General features: G+C 36.4%; 1 protein-coding gene across 1 annotated transcript in view; it reads left to right on the top strand.

Moving 5' to 3' along the window:
• The window catches only part of LOC134744096 (evolutionarily conserved signaling intermediate in Toll pathway, mitochondrial), a 502842-nt gene extending 485362 nt beyond the window's left edge, over positions 1–17480 (top strand). The window contains exon 6 of the mRNA XM_063677784.1: positions 17404–17480. Within this exon, the coding sequence (XP_063533854.1) occupies positions 17404–17461 (58 nt within the window). The 3' untranslated portion in view covers positions 17462–17480. The remainder of the gene's footprint in view (positions 1–17403) is intronic.
• Positions 17481–19683: the final 2203 nt, after the last annotated feature.

Consider the following 19683-nt stretch of genomic DNA (forward strand, 5'->3'; position numbering starts at 1 on the left):
TCGGGACAAGCAGAGCATTTACAATGACATCGTTAATGTCATATTTCTATGATAATATGTACATATACCTCATAATGACACTCCCTGCCCTCATCTTGTTCTATTCAAGTGGTAATGTCTTCATACACGTCAACTTTCTAAATAAATGTACGCCAATCAATATCACAGGCGTGTCTTTGACGACCGGTCTGGCCTAGTGGGTAGTGACCCTGCCTGTGAAGCCGATGGTCCTGGGTTCGAATCCCGGTAAGGGCATTTATTTGTGTGATGAGCACAGTTCCTGAGTCATGAGTGCTTTCTATGTATTTAAGTATTTATATATTCTATGTATCGTTGTCTGAGTACCCATAACACAAGCCTCCTTGGGCGTACCTCATCTGTGTAAGAATGTCCTATAATATTTATTTATATTTATTTATTTAATGACACTCCACAATTTGTTCTGTCAAAGTCGGTGCAAAAGTAGCTTAGGCTCTAGCTAAACGCTTTGTCAATAAGGTACATAACTGAAGAGGAAAAAGAGTGTCGAAAAACTCATTTATTTATTTGTTTATATTTATATTCACAACTCATAATCAGACATAGAGATTTTTCTAGCACGAACGTCATGTTGTTAGTGCTTGAAAAAATAAAAACATCGACAATCCTATTATCGATAAGCACCCCTTCAACGTTAATCATTTTCCTATTTCTGCCATGCACCCATTACATCAGTGGAATTTCAAAAATCTTTTATTCAATTTATGCGGATTTTTTCAAAAAGGCAAAGAAGTTTTACAACCGAAAATATGGAAAAAAAATGCAGTTTAAGTACTTCGAGAATCATGTAGGAAAACCTATGTGATAGTTTTATTGGCAATTTGATTTGAAAAACAATCTTGGTGTATGTGTGTCATGGAGTTTTTTTTTTTTTTAAGTATGAAGTATGTGGGCAAAGTATTAATGAATAGTCTCGTTTTTCTTGTTAATTTATTTCCAAACACATTTGTTTATAACATTATTATGACAGTTATAAGATATCGATAAACTAAATCTCAGAAGGTAGTCACTAGCGTAGCGTCGTACGACTCGTACGTGCTAGAAAAATATCTGTCTGCTCATAATTCTTCACTTTCTTCGATCGAATGAACCGAACCGAATGACTAAAATGAAGGGACTGTATATTACTTCCGTTTACATTAGGTGGTCAGACAATAAGTGTCAATTTCGGAAGGATATAAAATCCCCGAGCCCATGAATTTTCCGTATTACCGGACTGCGTGACTTGACTGGCGAAAGACGAGATTAATGGGCCCCTGGACGCCGGTCACACCGTTATGTCATAATGAACTATACGATCGTTAACGGACCGGCTAATTTCTTTGAGCTTTTATGCCGAAGTGTTTCGACATTTTGTTGACATTTTCAACAGCCTTCTCGCTTAGTCAGTAGTGACCCTGTCCAAAGCCGATTTTAGGAATTTCGTGTATTTCGTTCAATAATATCTCCACTAGTAGGTACCGATGGGCGGATGTGGTAAACGCTGATCTGCGCGAGCTCCAGGTCCAAGACTGGCGAGAAACGGCACAGGACCGGGATCAGTGGCGAACTGTCGTGTTGGAGGCCAAGACACACTTTGGGTCGCTGCGCCAGAGGAGTAAGTAAGTAGGCGTTTAAATTCTACTAATAGAATTGAACACGAGTGTTAAATACCACTAGATTCCTAATTTCTATCGCTTTTATTTCAAAAATTTGCATTTTGCCGTTTTCCAAAGATTTTTGAGTGGCGAAATCGAGCGATCGAAATTCAATAATCGCCCCCCAGGAGGTCCCGGCTTCGAATCCCGGTAAGGGTCATTTATAAATGTGGGTTTTCGCGAATAATATTCTGTTTCTGAGTCATGACTTATCCATCTTATCCAAACTATCCAAGTATGTCTTTATATTAAAATATTTTTATTTTATTTTTATTTTAGATCCCTACCTTATAGTATTTTTCAAACAGGATGGGTACGTTGGCACATTTCATATCCATACAATTTATAACTTTAAAACGAAGAGTCTCGCAAAATTATATTGAAAAGACATTTGTCACCATACTCATCTTGTTTGAAAAATACTATAGTAGTCAGGGATCCAACTACCAGAAATATAATATGGCTGTCGAAACGGCTGTGATATTGACCCAAAGACGAGACTAAGAACACCCTAGCGGCCGGTCACACCGTTATGTCATAATTATACGATCATTAACACTGCGGGTGCAATTATTAACGCTTCTGCGCAAGCGCTGACTTTTGACAAGATGAATTAACGGTGAAATATAATAAAACAGTAAGTGAGGTAGACTGGTGTAACTTCGAAAGCGGGATAGTTATAAAATTGGTAAATATCTACTAACTAAACTAAGCACTTTCTGTTGCAGCATTTTTTTTCTCCTATCAAGATCGAAATCGTGTATCTCAGTAGAAATAACAAAAATCCTAATCTGAAACAAGATGAAGTTTAGATGTATTGAAGAGGCCCTCGCTTCGTGTCAAATATCTGCTTTAGGCTTATCTTCAAGTAACTCATTGAGTCATTAATTAAATGAACAGCAAAGTTAAAGGCTGAACATTAAAAACGAACGAAGCTTTTAAGAATGAACTTTACTTTTTTAGCGTACTTTTACCGCGACGTGTAATTTTTTGATGGAAATTACATCGGTATACTTTTATTATCTTAAGAGGCTCTATATCGGACAAGATATCGAACCTCTTCTTAGTAATCGAGGATTTTTCAGTGAGCACATATGTATGAATATATATCGACAATTCGAAATCTTATTTATCGACATCAAATCCCTAGAACGTGCCCCGAGTTATCCCAGGTTTGGTTATCAGTTCCAGATCTCAGTTCCGATGGGCCGGATGGTTCCGTCGGGCTGACGGGCTCTACTCTACACTACTGGCCCTGCCGTCCACGGCACAAAGGCATTCACTCAAAGGGTCTAAGTTCTGTCCTAGGGCATTGTTGTGTTAAGCCAAAACGGCCGATGTGTATTTCGATCAAAGCATAATTTACGAAACAACCTGTAGACTTAATGTCTTTAAAAATTACAGAAGATTATGTACTGAAAGATATGTATGTCATATACTAAAGAAAAAGTGATGATGCCCTCCAGTGGCTGAGGCTGGATTCGAACCAGCATCTTCAGCTTACGCGGCTAACGTCCTGGACATCTAGGCTACTGGCCGGGTAGCCGGGAGAGCTTGGTCACGTTTTCTTTAATATATATGACAAATAACTCAGTTTATAATTTATAAATAGTAGTGGGACTACTTAAAAAAAACACAAATTAAAATATTAAAAAAAATAGCATTTGATCCCTAACGCAGCGCACTACGTAGGCGAACAACACGCGAACGCGAAGCGAAGCGATGCGGCGCGGGGTGAATCAATCCTTTGATACCTATAGAAGTGTCCTACGCGGGCGATCTCGTTCGCGATCTTCGCGTTCGCGCGAGTTGTTCGCTTACTTAAATTTAGAAATTAATCAAATCTATGTTATGTTAAGTTTTGTAAAGTATTTTTAAGTATTTAGTTTTTAAGATTTTCTTGCTGTACCCTATTCAGGGTCCATGCTGTTACAATTAAAATGATTATAACACCTATATGTACCATGGATTGCAGTAAATAAATGAAATGAAATAACGTAACTTGTTTGATTTTAATTTAAGCCTTTGACTGTCAATGACGTCCAATTTCAATAAAGTTTACATGAAGTGTTACATAAAATAGTCGTGAAGATCAAACTGTTAAAATACAGTAGCTTCTTATCAAATACGAATCTAACGACAACACAACCTTTATCCGTCAAGCCACCTGACAAGCACTTATCATTCGTTATTATATCGATTAATACTTAGGTAGTTATTATTTATTATTATGTTACATTCAAATGTAACCTTCACTGGAATTTTGAACGTAATAACAGTGCAATTGACTATAGGTAAATACTGTTAACAAAAACTAAAACGCACAAATATAATGACCGTGTTGGAAGTTACAACGAAAATTATCGCTATCAAGTCCATATCCGCTCTATTACTAACGGAAACCGTCAAAACGTTTAATCGCTTTACAAAGTTTATCTAAATTCTTAGAGTAGGTTCCCATTGACACAAAGCGCATACGTTTCATACAAATATAGTATACATTTTTTTTAAAGGTTGTTACGTTTTTATAAGAATTTCCGCGTGGTAGTAAAAAAGCCGATTTTTATGATATATTTTTTTGTACTTCCAATATTATTTAAGTAAAGGTTACAGTTCATTTTGAAACAATGTCAAGTAATGCAGAAGAATTATAAGAAAAGATCCAATATAATTGATCTAAAGTTGTTTTCCCCTAGTTTTCATTTTCCTATCGACTGCTATTATATTGCACACAGCTGTATATGTAATCTAAGCAATTTGTTTAAAATGAGAGCGTAATTTTGATTGTATGAGAGAGTAAGCAGTGGCGTAATTAGGGGGGGGCGGCAGGGGGGGCAAGTGCCCCGGGCGCCATCCAAGGGGGGGGCGCCAAATTGGGCAAAAGGCAGCAGCAGGGAAACTTTTGTCAGTCGTCAGGGGGCGCAAATTTCTTGACTGCCCCGGACGCCATATCCTCTAGCTACGCCCCTGAGAGTAAGTTATACTATACAAGACGAGCTCTCTTTTTAAATTTTAGTAACACCGTCAATTTATGGTGACCGCGAGCCGTCACACCTATACGCTCATGTAACTGTGATATCATTGTAATCAAAGCGGTATTTTTAATATATTGACCGGTGTGATATAATCTAGTCTCAATTAAATTCGATACAGAGATCGATAGCATCTGAATAGCTCATTACTTCGCACAGAGGAGCTCAGCAAAAACCGAATGAGCAAAAAACATAGAAGAAATTGACATTACGAATTGGGATGCGAGTTCGATTGAGCAAACGGGTTTAAATTTAAGGTACAGTGACTTTAGGTCCTTCTCCGATAAGCAGGTTGCTGAGCACTGAGTGGACTTGCGTCGTATCGCGGATGTCATTGTTATTTTTAATGATGAGTTCGATTTAAAATAACATTACGCACTTTTAAATACAATTTTTTTGTTAGGGTTCCGTACCCAAAGGGTAAAAACGGGACCCTAACAAAAAAAATCTGTGTCTGTCCGTCTGTCACCAGCCTGTATCTCATGAACCGTGATAGCTAGACAGTTGAAATTTTCACAGATGATGTATTTCTGTTGCCGCTATAACAACAAATACTAAAAACAGAATAAAATAAATATTTAATGGGGGCTCCCATACAACAAACGTGATTTTTTGCCGTTTTATACGTAATGGTACGAAACCCTTCGTGCGCGAGTCCGACTCGCACTTGGCCGGTTTTTAGTAGTTTTTGTGCAAAAATAGTTTAAAATTATGATTTGTTTTAGACCCATATCACTGTTCGTGTATCAATATTTTTTTTCTATCGAGCGAAAGTCGTTTAATCAGGCTTCGATCGAGTTAAAGTTACTAGAGAAAGGCCCCTTGCTATTCATATTTTTTGGCAACCATATTATGATCTAAAACTGATACGATTTATCAAAAACTGTTGACTGAACCCACTGCGCCTTAACTTAATCAAAATGGACCATCTTCACGCGATGAAGTCGTGTAGTTTCCACACCTTGTAATAAGTGCAATGTAATAAAGTGAAGTTTTAGTGCGTTAAGCTGCGTTTAAAGTAAGGTTCCGTCTTTTTGTTAATACTTATACTACAACTCCAACTCTAATTGTGTATTAAACACAATTAGGTACGTATTTGAAGTTTTAATAACAACTTCCGTGAGACACAGACATATTAAATACTTATATTAATAACGGGTCACTCACGCATTTTAAGTCGAAAAACGCTCGACATGTTTCACTCCGTACCGAGCTCCTGATGACACTCCTCGGTACGGAGTGAAATATGTCGAGCGTTTTTCGGCTTAAAATACGTGAGTGACCCGTTATTAATATATTTAATATATATGAAATTCCTAAGGTTGATACTTTTGACCATGATCTTGATCTATTTACACAGCTTAATCATGCAATTGCGTTAAAATTCAGTGTCTCAAACCAAACTTATGACCCGACCCGATCCCTAGGTTTGAATACCAAAGTGAGAAACTCGGGATTAAACATTGTTTTTTTTTTTGTGTCATTGATGTGTTCCATGTCAAAAACTCATGTCTGAGGATCGTGACCACCATAGCAAGCGTGGCTCACTCCGTGATTTCGTCGCGTCGCTACAAGTACATGCGGCCCACACCAATTTTGGTGTCTAGCCATAGTTGCCGCGCACCGCTACGGAACGGACGCCTGTTCTCGCTTGCGCCACCTAGCGGCCATATTTGTCGTAATAGAAGCGTTATGCTAGAGAGTGAATCTTCTGTACCTAGTACTATTATTTATTTTGTGACCATAGATGAGAATAGTCACACTATGTTGTTTTTTTTTAAACCCCGAAGTAAAAAGAGGAGTGTTTTAAGTTTGACCGCTATGTGTGTGTGTGTGTGTCTGTGACACCGTAGCACTGAATATACGGGGAAACCAATATAGAAGCGGTTTTCTTTTTATTTGAAAGTAGATTTTTTAAGCGCTATATTCTTAAGACATATTTTTTTCAAAATCAGTGCATCCATATCATTGCGTTTAGTTTTTTTTATGAATTCATTTACATCTTCGCCGATTTTATCGTTCTTAAAGGAGCTAAGTAATACTACTACTCGATCTATATTATGTTGATACATTTATATAAAATACATGTTGTATTTAATAATAATTTTCTAAAGAGGATCCCTAACAACCTGGTAACAGTGGTAACATATTAATGCGTTGTGAGAATTATCTCAAGATGGCGATAAGAACGTCATTATGTACCATCTACGGGCGTTTGAATTACACTCGGTATTATAATCAACGGGTTATATTTGTGCGAAAGTTGGACTTTAACTTTCTCAATCAATCGGTTAATACATCGTCAGTAAATACAGAACCTCTAGTGTTGATTCGATAGCATGACGAGCGTTCGCGTTTGCGTTGTCTATTTTTGTATGATTTTTTTTTTATACTACGTCGGTGGCAAACAAGCATACGGCCCGCCTGATGTTAAGCAGCCTCCGTAGCCTAGAGGAGTTACATACGCGTTGCCGACCCTAACACTCCGCACCCTCGTTAAGCTCTGGTAACCTTACTCACCGGCAGAAACAACACTATGAGTAGGGTTTAGTGATATTTGGCTGCGGTTTTCTGTAAGGTGGAGGTACTTCCCCAGTTGGGCTCTGCTCTAGATCTGGAATGACATCCGCTGTCCTGTGCCCTACCACACAAAGCGAGATGTCATTCACAGTGCCCATACCTGTCCTTCGGGCGTAGTTTAAGGACATACCCGGGTCCACCGATTACGATACGGTACGATTTTGAACAGCGCGCCAAGCGGGACGTTTCGGAAACTCAATATCTCATACAAAATAACACTGAACGCAAACGCGTTCGTCGCGTCACGCTATAGAATGAAATTAACACTACAAATTTACACCTACAGGTAAAAAAAATACGTTGACAAAACATTTTTTTAATGCTTCATAATTGTTGATAATTTTCACAAACGTGTGCGTTTGTGTGTCAGATACATAGACATAGTATAGTAGTTATAGACATGATATTAAAAACCTCAATATCATTTTTGAAGACCTATCCATATATCTATGAACCACACGAATGGATTTGATGAAAAAAATTTTTTTAGTTTCAGTTCCAAGTATGGGGAACCCCAAAAATTTATTGTTAGTGTTCCGTGCAAAACTTTGTTTTGACAAACTGAACACTTATGGGATCACTTCGGTCTTGCAAATCAGTTAAATGCGTTTTTTTTTTCTATTTTTGTGTGAAAATCTTAAGGCGGTTCCCTGAGCCAGCAGGCGAAAAATCTCCTTATATGATCATGTTTTCTAAGAGGCGTTGATATTTGTAAACGTGGAAAAAATATATGTAGTTCTTGACTATATTATCTTTAACAACATAGCTTCCGATACACGAATTATGACACTTCGCTCGATACAATTAATTCCCAAAGTAACCTCTAACTCGGACTTTTAATCCTACTTTACTCGGTTATTTATTATGTGACACTATAAACAAAAAAAGAAGAAAAAACAATCTTAACTTAAATAGTAATTTCATAGCTTTCGAATTTCGATATTGTAAGGTAACATTTTTAAAATAAATAAAAATCGACAAAATTCGATCAAAATTGACACTTGGCGCGTATGATCTTTCCCGTTCTTTCTTGCGAAATGTGACAGTGACAGCGGCAAACCGATGGAATGGCCTTAATGCGGTTCACAGAATACATCTACTAGTTTTAACAGTATAGTTCTTATAGTTTCAGAGAAAAGTGGCTGTGACATACGGACGGACGGACAGACAGACAGACATGACAAATCTATAAGGGTTCTGTTTTTTGCCATTTGGCTACGGAACCCTAAAAACCCGGTCGGTTGTAAGGACAAAGCATGGCACTATTTTCTCTTTCCTCTTATAGGAATCACAATAAGACTATCTTTCTCTATCAAAGAGTGTCAGGCCCTTGGTCAGATAGAAGAGGATATTTTGAAGACATTTTGCTATTTTAGTTACTATCTATTCTGTGCCACTTGAGCTTACGTTCTTACAAAAGTGAATGTTTCCATCGTATTACATACAAAGTCAAGGTTAGAATGGACGAATGGACTATTAAATAACAGGTTCAGTCTTTTTTTGTGTATTTTTTTTATATCAGAATACATATACAGTAATGTTAAAAAGTTACTTGTTATTATGGTCTTGATCTTGAAGAACCGATATTAAAATAATAATCACTATAAGCAATTGTCTTCCTTATAGAGCAGGGTTTCTTAAAGTGGGGTCCACGGACCCCTTAGGGGTCCGTAGCATGTTTATCGGGGGTCCGCAGTAAGTCAGTTACCTACTTTAAATATACTTATTAGAAAATTTTGTAGTAAACTTGACGAAATCTAAGTGTAATGAAACTTAATAAAAAAAATATAGATAAGGGATAAAATATTTTTTGGCCGGGGTCCGTGGAAATATTTAAATTGTGAAAATGGTCCGTGTGCAAAAGGTTTAAGAAACCCTGTTATAGAGCATCCTGGATATACCTACTTACTTAAACTATATTTTCGTGTAACTATTAGATTAAGTAACTCCAAATTGTGCTATACCTACTTAATAATTATAGATAACTTAGTGTAAAAAGAGATTGATACTTGACTCCACAGTCAAACTAATTACAGTTTTGTGGAGCTTTGTTAAATTGTAATTTTTAACATTTGATTATAATAAATAAATCAAATAATAAATAATAAAAGTAAAACATGTATATAAAAAAGATGATCATTTAAAAACGATTGGTTGCAGACATTTCATTTTGCAAATACGGTCTATTAGGTTGATCTGTGTAATATTGTCCCTAAATATTTATTAGTTTTGATATTCATTTACTTAAGGTAAAGTGGGCCGTGGCCAACTTGTCTAAGCATCTAGATAGTCTAGATCTACAACTTATCTCCCTAGTAGCATTTTGTTGGGCCTGGTAGCTGAGTTTTAGGACGAAAACTAATTTATACTTATATATACCTATATGTTTTTTTAGTTACTTAACATAATACAAAATCAGCTTCATGTAGCCAAGCTTCTACCAGTCCGTAGTTTCTTTATAATAGCTCTTACCAACCGCATCAGTTAAACAGACACCTATGGAACTAGTCCACCTTCAACTAACGTCAAATGACTAAGAAAGAATTTGAATATGGAAATTGCCTTAAACATTGGCCCGTTTTCATTACCCTGGGGTACACGATACAAAATAGAATCGGGAATTTCACAAATCACAAGCACACCTCACCTTATCTCTTCTCTTAAACTTAATTTATTTGTATCGATCCGATGAATCGAGATCCCGGTCGTCGATAAGGCACGTACACACGACGCAGCATACTAAACAGTTGTCAATAGACCGGGTCGGATTGTCTGAAACGGTTTAAATGTTTTAATCAATCCGTATTTAGATGCGGGGTCAGATTGGGGAGTACATTTTAATAAAAGATTTGTTAGTTAATTTTCACAGGAAATATTATTTACCTATATTAATTTAGACTAACACTCATAATTAAACTGAAGCGGGTCTAAGTAAGTGCACCCGATAAGGTCTCGTTAAACTATGTAAGTATTTAAATATGTATTTATACCTATTAAATTTTCGTGTAGTATTTCTACACCTTCATGAAAACTTCTTAGAGAAGTTTTGCATATATATATAATTTTTCCTAATTAGCTGATCCTCCTCGTGATAATTAAAGCGTTTAAAACAAGCGCAGACAATAAACATACATAAAGCATTTTCATTCCCATGTGGCATCAACTTCAGTATATAATTTAAAAAAATATGTTGATATCATTAAAAAACATGCATTTTAACAAACTTAACTAGGTACTAATCTTAAACTAATAAAATATAGTAGTGTGCCAACATTACATATTATGGATTTTCTTATTGGGTCAGTGAGGGCAGCTACCAGAATCGACTGGCATAAAAAATAAAAGTTTTCATTTTCATACAAATTGTATGGGAAAAGTTTTCCTCGATTTGTGGCTTTTCTAGCCAGAATTTTTTTTTGGTCCTATATAAGCTTTCGATCCTGGATAGGAATATGATCGATTGGCATAAAAAAATAGGTTTGTCAATAATGACCTCTTTCTCGCATCCTGTATGTTTTTTCCAACATCTGTAAACGCCAGACCATTTTTGCGTAGCAGCACGGGATCTGGTAGCTGCTCTCACTGACCCAATAAGAATATCCATCGTGTATTTCATAAAATAATTTCATTTGTTCCCTACAGCCGTCGAGAAGAATAGTAGTTTAAGATACTTCACTTTTAGACATCGTTAACATTCACTTCATGTTTCATACGTCATGAAACTAAGTAGTATCTCAGTTAACTTCTACGTGACTTCCAGACACTGAGCTGCAATGAAATAAATATCCAATGCAGCTGCACCGTCTTTCAACAATGTTTCCGTGTAAAGCCGGCTACTGACACTCCTGCTGCTGGGCAGATTTAAGGCGTGAGATTTTTAGCGCAATTTCAAGATTTGTCTACACACCTGAGTAATACACAAAAATTTGGTTCACGTCTCTCCTGTCGACATACCTATCCAGAATGCCTACTTTTTATACCATAAACCGTATTAACCCTTTATCAGACTGATAGTTCAAAAATGATAATCGAATGTCAGTCTTACTCATTAAAAATAGAACACATCTTTGAAGTGCCACATGTGGGGAATACGAGTATATAGCCTGATAAAGGTTAAAGTCCTAATTTTCAACTAAGCGCTTAATTATTATCCACAGTTCCACCTGAGCCTGACGACGTCTGCGATTATAAACGTCCCGTTGAAAACACGTCTTAAAAACCGGCCAAGTGCGAGTCGGACTCGCGCACAAAGGGTTCCGTACCATTACGGAAAAAAACAGCAAAAAAATCACGTTTGTTGTATGGGAGCCCCATTTAAATATTTATATTATTCTGTTTTTCGTATTTGTTGTTATAGCGGCAACAGAAATACATCATCTCATCTGTGAAAATTTCAACTGTCTAGCTATCACGGTTCATGAGATACAGCCTGGTGACAGACAGACAGACGGACAGACGGACGGACAGACGGACAGCGGAGTCTTAGTAAATAGGGTCCCGTTTTTACCCTTTGGGTACGGAACCCTAAAAATTAAACCCTAGTTACCAGTATTATCGTGACCCCAAAAGATAAGTATTGAATACCCCAATCGCATTACACATGTGGCAAATGAGTAAGGCGACATAGATACATAACCTAGTGAGCTAGGAAAGTTTGGCGCTCCCACCGCCTTGCAATACCAATCCAGCAATTCGCCTCTACTTACTTATATCACTTATATCTCAATAAAGGTGGCGATTAAGCAGGGCAAAACCCCTAAATCGCCCTTCCGCAGGTGTGTAAGTAGCCGGCATAAATCATCCAGTGGCACTGCAGTCACGATATTACATTTTTCACTTCCTCCCTTCCTTATGAATACCAAAACGAGGCTCCCCCATTATAAGCTTAAGTACGTATACTGGCTGAAAAGGAAATTTACATTCATCACTTTAAATAACAATATTTTTATGGCGTGCAATTTTGTTCTTGATTTTAGACTAAATGGAAGATTTTGATCTAAAAAGCTTTGTGGAAAACGTCTCACTACACAAGTTCGTAGTGGTAGACCAGCGTCATAATATCCAAAGTGTAACTTGACACCAAGCTGAGTGGAAACCATCTCCGTGACATTAGAAAGTGTTTTTGTGACATGTGTTACTAACTAATTAGTTCTTGTTGTTTTAAACTTCCTTAATAAATTTTATATAATTCTATTTTATAACTTCTGTAAATCTTTTTTCTGTGTCATGATACTCATGATATCAAACTTAGTCAAATGGTGTTTGATTGAACCGAAGTTTTGCAACATCATAAATGTGGGGAACAATTCGATATGGAGCTCGTTTGATAAATAATTCAAACATAGGATACCTATGTATCAATGTTAGCAAATGGAAATCGCGATTGACTGTTTTCATATAGTAATGTGTCGTTTCTCCTGACACCACACTGACTACAAGCCTACAAGGTCTTCGCAGTGATTGCTTGGTCCTACTCCCTTAAAATATGTGCCATTTTCAACCAAAAGGGCTTTATTGTCGCTTGTCAGTAAGGCGCTATTTCCATATGGCTTCAATTAGAAATCAACCTTATCGACAAGCGACAATGTGGTACCTTTTGGTTGAAAACGTCATATATTCTGCTTAAAAGTCCCGAAACACAGTCCGTATATCATTAATTGCAAGAACCCATGATAGACGAGACCGCATCCCTCGCTCGGTAACTGTACATTATGTGCACTCGACAGTGAGCCGTAATTAAACAGAGATACACACAACTAACAATAAACCTTATTTACTTGCAATAAGGTCTGCCAATGATCAATTAAATGTACTGTATATTGGGTACTTATCAGCACGGACGGCGCATTTGCTGGTGAAAAAAGGTTTAATCTCTTCGATTTTCTGTGAGCAACAAGCAACGATCTATTTACGTGTTTAAACAACACTGACAAGTACTTACTTGGCAGTAAATACTTTATAAGAATTATAAGTGAAATAGCTTAAATTTGAATTTAAATAAGTTCTTAAATTATTTTAACAAAGTGTCTGGATCGACCACAAAGATGTAGACCGAAGTTTAGTACATACTTTAATCTTTTTGCAACTTTTTTATTTAAAGGGGGCCACTGACTATCAGTCCGCCGGACGATATCGGCCTGTCAGTTAGAACAAAACTTTGTCAGTTCCAAACAACTGACAGGCCGAAATCGTCCGGCGGACTGATAGTCAGTGGGCCCCTTAAGTATATCTTAGTCGATAAAGCATGTCGCAAGTCGCAAGGTTACGAATACTGAGTCACGATTATAATACTTGCCAATCGAGTGGCATTTATCCATAGGGTCATTCTACTTTTTACTGGCTACTGCAGATTTTTACGATTTCAAACAATCATGAAATTTTAATATTCGTAATGCATTTTAACTTACACTAGCCACAAAAAATGATATGCACAGAATAGGCCTCAATATTTAACCCTTGGCTTTTTTATTTTTAGTATTTATAGCCTGAAATGCTTTAAAAATGCATTAAAAACTTACCTAGTAAAAAAAGCATACTACACATTAAATGATTTTTTTAACGATAATATGGACTAATAACGTTACCAGCACCGATAAAAGTTTGAAAAAAAGGTTACAAGAGTGACCATTATAAATTATACACTAGTCTTTAGGAATTGGCTTATGCCTATGATGCATGTTATGTCATAAGTTAGTGTTAAGTATATTGCTATACCCTTACAGGGTTCATGTAGATCTGTATTAAATAATTTTAAGAACTGTATACTAATATGAGTGCAATAAACAATTCTAATTCTAATTCTGAAGTATACAATATACAAGTTTGTTACCGTCGTCCCAGCTCTTTCAATCATAATGACAACTTTGTTACTTAAAAAAAAAATATAAAAAATAGATAAAATATTTTTTACTTTAGTCACAATGTATTGTTAGTGCAGCCTTAAAATGTTCTTTATATTGATATACAATTAAACAAATTACATAATTTACAAATATAAAAATTAAATACTTTCTTCTGGGGACAAAAAAACCTGCAGTTAAAAGTGGAATGACCCTATAGGTATTCTAGCTCTAGAAACTGCCTTTACCACAGTAGGTCAGAATCAGAATCAGAATCAGAATGCTTTATTTGTAAAACATAGGTATACATGGGTCTTAGGTGTAGGTATACATTGAGCACTATGTTTTGCCGGTTGGCATACAAATGTCAAAGAGAGCGAGAATCTATTTAATATTGAAATGCGCAAAATGTTATCTTATAAAATAAATAAATTACAATTAAAATTAGCATTAAATTACATTTAAAATTAAAATACAATTTTATTAATATACAGTTCGAACACAATTAAAATAAATTACAATTAAAATTAGCATTAAATTACATTTAAAATTAAAATACAATTTTATTAGTATACAGTATACAGGTGCAGTATAATTAAAGATTTCAATATTGCAAACGTTTTGTTTTTATTTACGTAAAGCCAAAGTAAAAAAATAAGGCAAGATATTTTTATAAATGAAAGAAAAAATTCAGACAATACCAAAATGAACATTGCTATTAACTTAATTTATTTAATCGTATGGCATATATTCATTGAGAGCAAACAGAGTGTAGCCTTGAGGTTGCCAAGCCACGCAACCAACTCAGGTGTCACGGTGCTCAGATCCTCAGCAGGCCCAGGGTATGAGTGGTGTGGGCAGCGTTTAAAAATATGTTCTGTGGTCTGCTCTTCCTACTAATACTAATACTTGATTACGGAGTTACGCATTGAACATGGGGGCATTTCTTCTTTTTTACCAGGGCTAGCTAAGGAACCTAGTATCAGTGGGCGCAAGCACCAATTTTAACAAACGCGACTGCCATCTGATCCTCTATCACAGGGGAAAACTTGGTTATATTAGAATTCGTCTCTATCAGTATCAAGATTCTACCCAACCTACCCAAGATTTTCAGACTTGCGTGGTAACATTTAGAAAAGTAACAAATGCACATCGAACATTTGTATGAAAAATTGAAAGTGTCCTCTTTTTCATCCTCTCCCAGTCTTTCTTACTTCGTTGTCAACGTTTCATTTGTATAAGATCAGATGTGTACACTGTACATATAAGTTCAGGAAAGCATCCAAATAGTTGAAAAGTTTCTAGGAAATTTCAGGAATATATCACAGGAAACTATAGAGACTTTCATCGTAGAAATGGAAATTTCGATTTTCATTAAAAATTATTTATTAATTTTCGACGTGGAAATTTCGCAATTTTGTTCACTTTCCGACGGCACATCAGTAAGTACCTATGTATAAATCCTATTAGAATTTTAACCCCGAAATATGGAGCACTGTTAAATCAGATTATTTTAAATTATCTTGAAGTCCTTGACTCCAAACTAACGCACACCCATTGAACTTTATAAATCAGCCTAAACTTGGCAAAAAATCAAGCAATTTGGGCCTCAAAAGGCTAATGGGTCCATTTTAACGGAATTTAATTACGGCCGCCGTAATTTTTCTCACATTTTTACTCAGATTCTCCATTAATTAGCCGCACCGTAAATTATAAGAGCTCAACAAGTACAGTCGAATAAAATATAATTAAAATGGCTAATCCACAACTTTGGGAACAAATAAAATTATAAAATGTTCAGTTTATAAAATGGTTAATATAAATATAAGTATTTAATTAAAACAGACAGAACAAGCTACTTTCGCATTTATAATATTAGTCGGGATAGGGATATTCGTAGGGTGTACCCAACTGTTCCCAGGTAGCATATATACGTCACTATGACGTCAGCGACGTCATAATGATGTCATAATTACGTCATTGTGACGTCGCTGACGTCACTTTGCTACCTGGGTTACTTCATTCAGCTATCATAGGCACGATTATATCTTACACTAGCGATCCGCCCTGGCTTCGCACGGGTTACACAAAACCTTAACAAATTATACACCGTCCTCAAGAATCACTCTATTGATAGGTGAAAACCGCATAAAAATCCCTTCAGTAGTTTTTGAGTTTATAGCGAACATACAGACAGACAGACACGGCGGCGGTCTTCGTTTTAATAAGGTGTAAGATATTTCCTATTAATGACTAAGTAAAAATTAAATAAGTAAAGAGAGTCCCAGGTGAGAGTTGAAACCTCTAATGGATTATATGAGAATTCAAATAAAATTTATATTAACAGAATTTAGTCATTAATCATTCATTACAGCTTCCCTTGAGCTACTAATAATTGTAACATCGTTCGTCTAATGCAAATTTAAATATTTTAAGATGGTTCCGCTCTAAAAGTATGTTTATATAAATAATAATGAATTTAGAATTTTCGAATTAATTTTTAAAAATATTTAAATTAAAGGAAAACTTGAAAAATTCACCGGTCCAGCCAAAAAGGAACGTATGGAACAATTCACGCGCTTCTGGTAAGCTTTGATAGCTCAGTTGATTAAGAGCGATTGGAGCGGTGTTCTAAAAGGTCACAAGTTCGTATCTCGCACAAAGCGGTGAATATTAATTTATTTATTTTAAACTTTATTGCACAAGAACAAGTAAAAAGTACAAAAGGCGAAGGTGAATATTTCCATTTTGCCAGTTAAAAAAATTATAGTACCTATCGCTTTCAGGCGTAGGTATCACTTTAATAAAAAAATAGTTTATGGCTCTACTCTCCCGATAATTCAAATTTCACGTGCTCCCCCTACCCATACGTACGTATGTCTAGGTAGGTACCTACATGGCTGATTTGATAGTCTGTGGGTCCAAATAGATTTGCAGACCCAAAAGGATCCAATGTTCCATCACAGTAAGCCGAAATTGACCAATTTCACATAACTCCCTTTCGGGCCTTCATCCCGATACTATTTACTTGGGATCATCTTAAGAGCATCTTCCAACACCAATTTAGCTAACAACGTAGACAAATTTACTTAAAACCACCGTACCTAGTTTCCAACTTGTTACGGCGTTAACAATGTAGTCTTAGCTTAACTTAACTTATCCATTACTTAACGTCGAGTACAGGATACCAACGCATTAAAGTGGTGGTCAGAATTAAGTAGGTAATATATACCTAGAGTAAAACTACAGCTGTTTGTAAATGAAATTGCGATGAAGCAATAGTTATTTACGATACAAGTGCGGAAAAGAGGAAATTCTAAACGAGTGGCGATAAATTAAAACACGACCGCAGGGAGTGTTTTAAATCGACGCGAGTTGCGAATTACCTATTCGCACGTGTATCGTACAACGTTTTACAGTACATATGGCCCTTTAAACTTTCGACATATGCACGAAAAGTGCTCTTTACGCACTAGTGCGAGAAAGTAGCACCATATGTACTGTAAATTTCTTTTTTTAAACGTACGAGGAATTTCCGAAAATAAAAGTACAAACTAACTTTACATTCAAACTTTCAGAATGTTTAGGCACACATTAATAATAACGAAAACAAGACCTAATCATGTATAATTAAGTTTTGAAATTACTTCTGACGTTTCGAGGTCGACTTTGTTCCCGTGATCTTCAAACTTCAACATTTATTTAGCAAATATGCCACAAGGGCACTTTTACACGTCAACATGGAATTTACATACAAACAAAAAAACACATCAACAATTATAAATTGATCTCGAAGAATGATAAATAAAGTAACATTCATTTTATAAACTATACGCTAATTAAATTAAATACACGCTCGCAAACCTCAGATACAATTTAAAATATCACATCATTCAGACGACCGGCACTTACCGTTTATAGTGCTGATGTTGTCCCGCGATTCAATAATCAAGACGCAGTTTTTATGCAAAACCACGCTGATATCGAGTCCGAAAAGTTTTTCTGGTTTATCAAAACACTTTCAAATCCAATGACACAATCCACAAGTTCGATAAAAGTACACAATAATCACGTCAAACAGTTTCACTTTCGAGTCACGACTAGGGAAGGTGGAAAACGCGCGATCTCCGACAAACTTCCGCCGGTTAGCAAGCCACCCCGCTGTAGCGCCCGAACGCCGAACGGCAACTGTGATAACGACACTTCCCGCGAATGAACCATACACAGGGTAAGCTCGCCTCTCTCTCGCAGACAGCCCCTAACGGATACACCCTATCCATATAGTAATAAGACTCGTATTCCCACACGCTTGCTGCAAACGCATAACGAGTTTACGGCACGTAAATCGTAGTAGATTTGTTTTGCAGCACCGCCACAGTAATTCAGTTCTTCGCCCCGACGCACACAGAGCTTTTTTCCGATTTGGTTCCGGTTAAATAGAGCCTTCTTTTTGTACCCTGTCCGGTAGCAGGGAACTCGGAACCGCTATGGACAAGATGCCAACTTTCTAAACTAGACCTATAAGAGCGCTCTATTGGGCCGGTGAATTACGTTGTTTTTATTGGAAGTTACTCTATCCGGGACAATAATAATAAAGCATTTAGGAAATTGGATGTTCTCCGCGATTACTACGCGAACGGCCGTACGTGTTGTAATTTCGCTGAGCGTTTTTTGTTCTTAGATTATGGATATAGGTGATATTTTCCGCTCGGCCGGTGTGGATTAAGTGGCCGAGGCCGAAGCCTCGCAAGTGCAGGGCAAATTGGATAGTCAACTGAAGTAGGTACATAATACCTACCGCCTCGTGAAGGCTGTCCTTCGTTACGCAACTAATCTCTTCAAACCTATACACGGTGAAACTTAATCGTTAGCGATTACATTTATTTATATTTTTATCATGCCTGATTTATAAGTTGAAATTCAATTTTAATTAAAATGTATGGTCACCCTACCAAACCAATCAAAAACTCCTTTCCAAACCCATAAAAAAACAAAAAAAACTTATGATATGGGCAATAATCTGTCAATTTGTGATTGTCAAATTGTTAAATTCCCCGCCAAAGCGATGGCACTTGACATACAACTATGTAATTTCCTTCAAAAAAATTTTTTATTATTAATTTTAACGATGTTGCATGGAATCTAGCGTATTTAATTCAATTTCTAGTATTAGTTTATTTAAAATAGAATAGAATAAAATTTTATTCGTAAGCACAAACAAACATTACATAATATAAAAGAAAACATAAAATAAGATTAAAGTGTCACGAAATGGCCTCATCTCAGCATGTTGCTGGTGGCTTCCAGCGCTGATTTTCCGATGGGACCATCAGGTGAGAAGAATCACGGAAGGTAACAACAGACAAGAAGAAAAACAGAAGAAAGTTAGGTATGTTAGGGCCACTTGCACCATCCCACTAACCCGCGGTTAACCGGTTAAACCGTTAACCCAGTGTCAAATTGTACTGATAACCATGGTAACTCCAGGTTTAACCGGTTAACCCCGGGTTCGTGGGATGGTGCAAGTGGCGCTAATAAATATTTCTCAACCTGATC

The sequence above is a fragment of the Cydia strobilella genome, chromosome 9 (genome assembly GCF_947568885.1).
Source record: "Cydia strobilella chromosome 9, ilCydStro3.1, whole genome shotgun sequence".
Classification (NCBI taxonomy): Eukaryota; Metazoa; Arthropoda; class Insecta; order Lepidoptera; family Tortricidae; genus Cydia; species Cydia strobilella.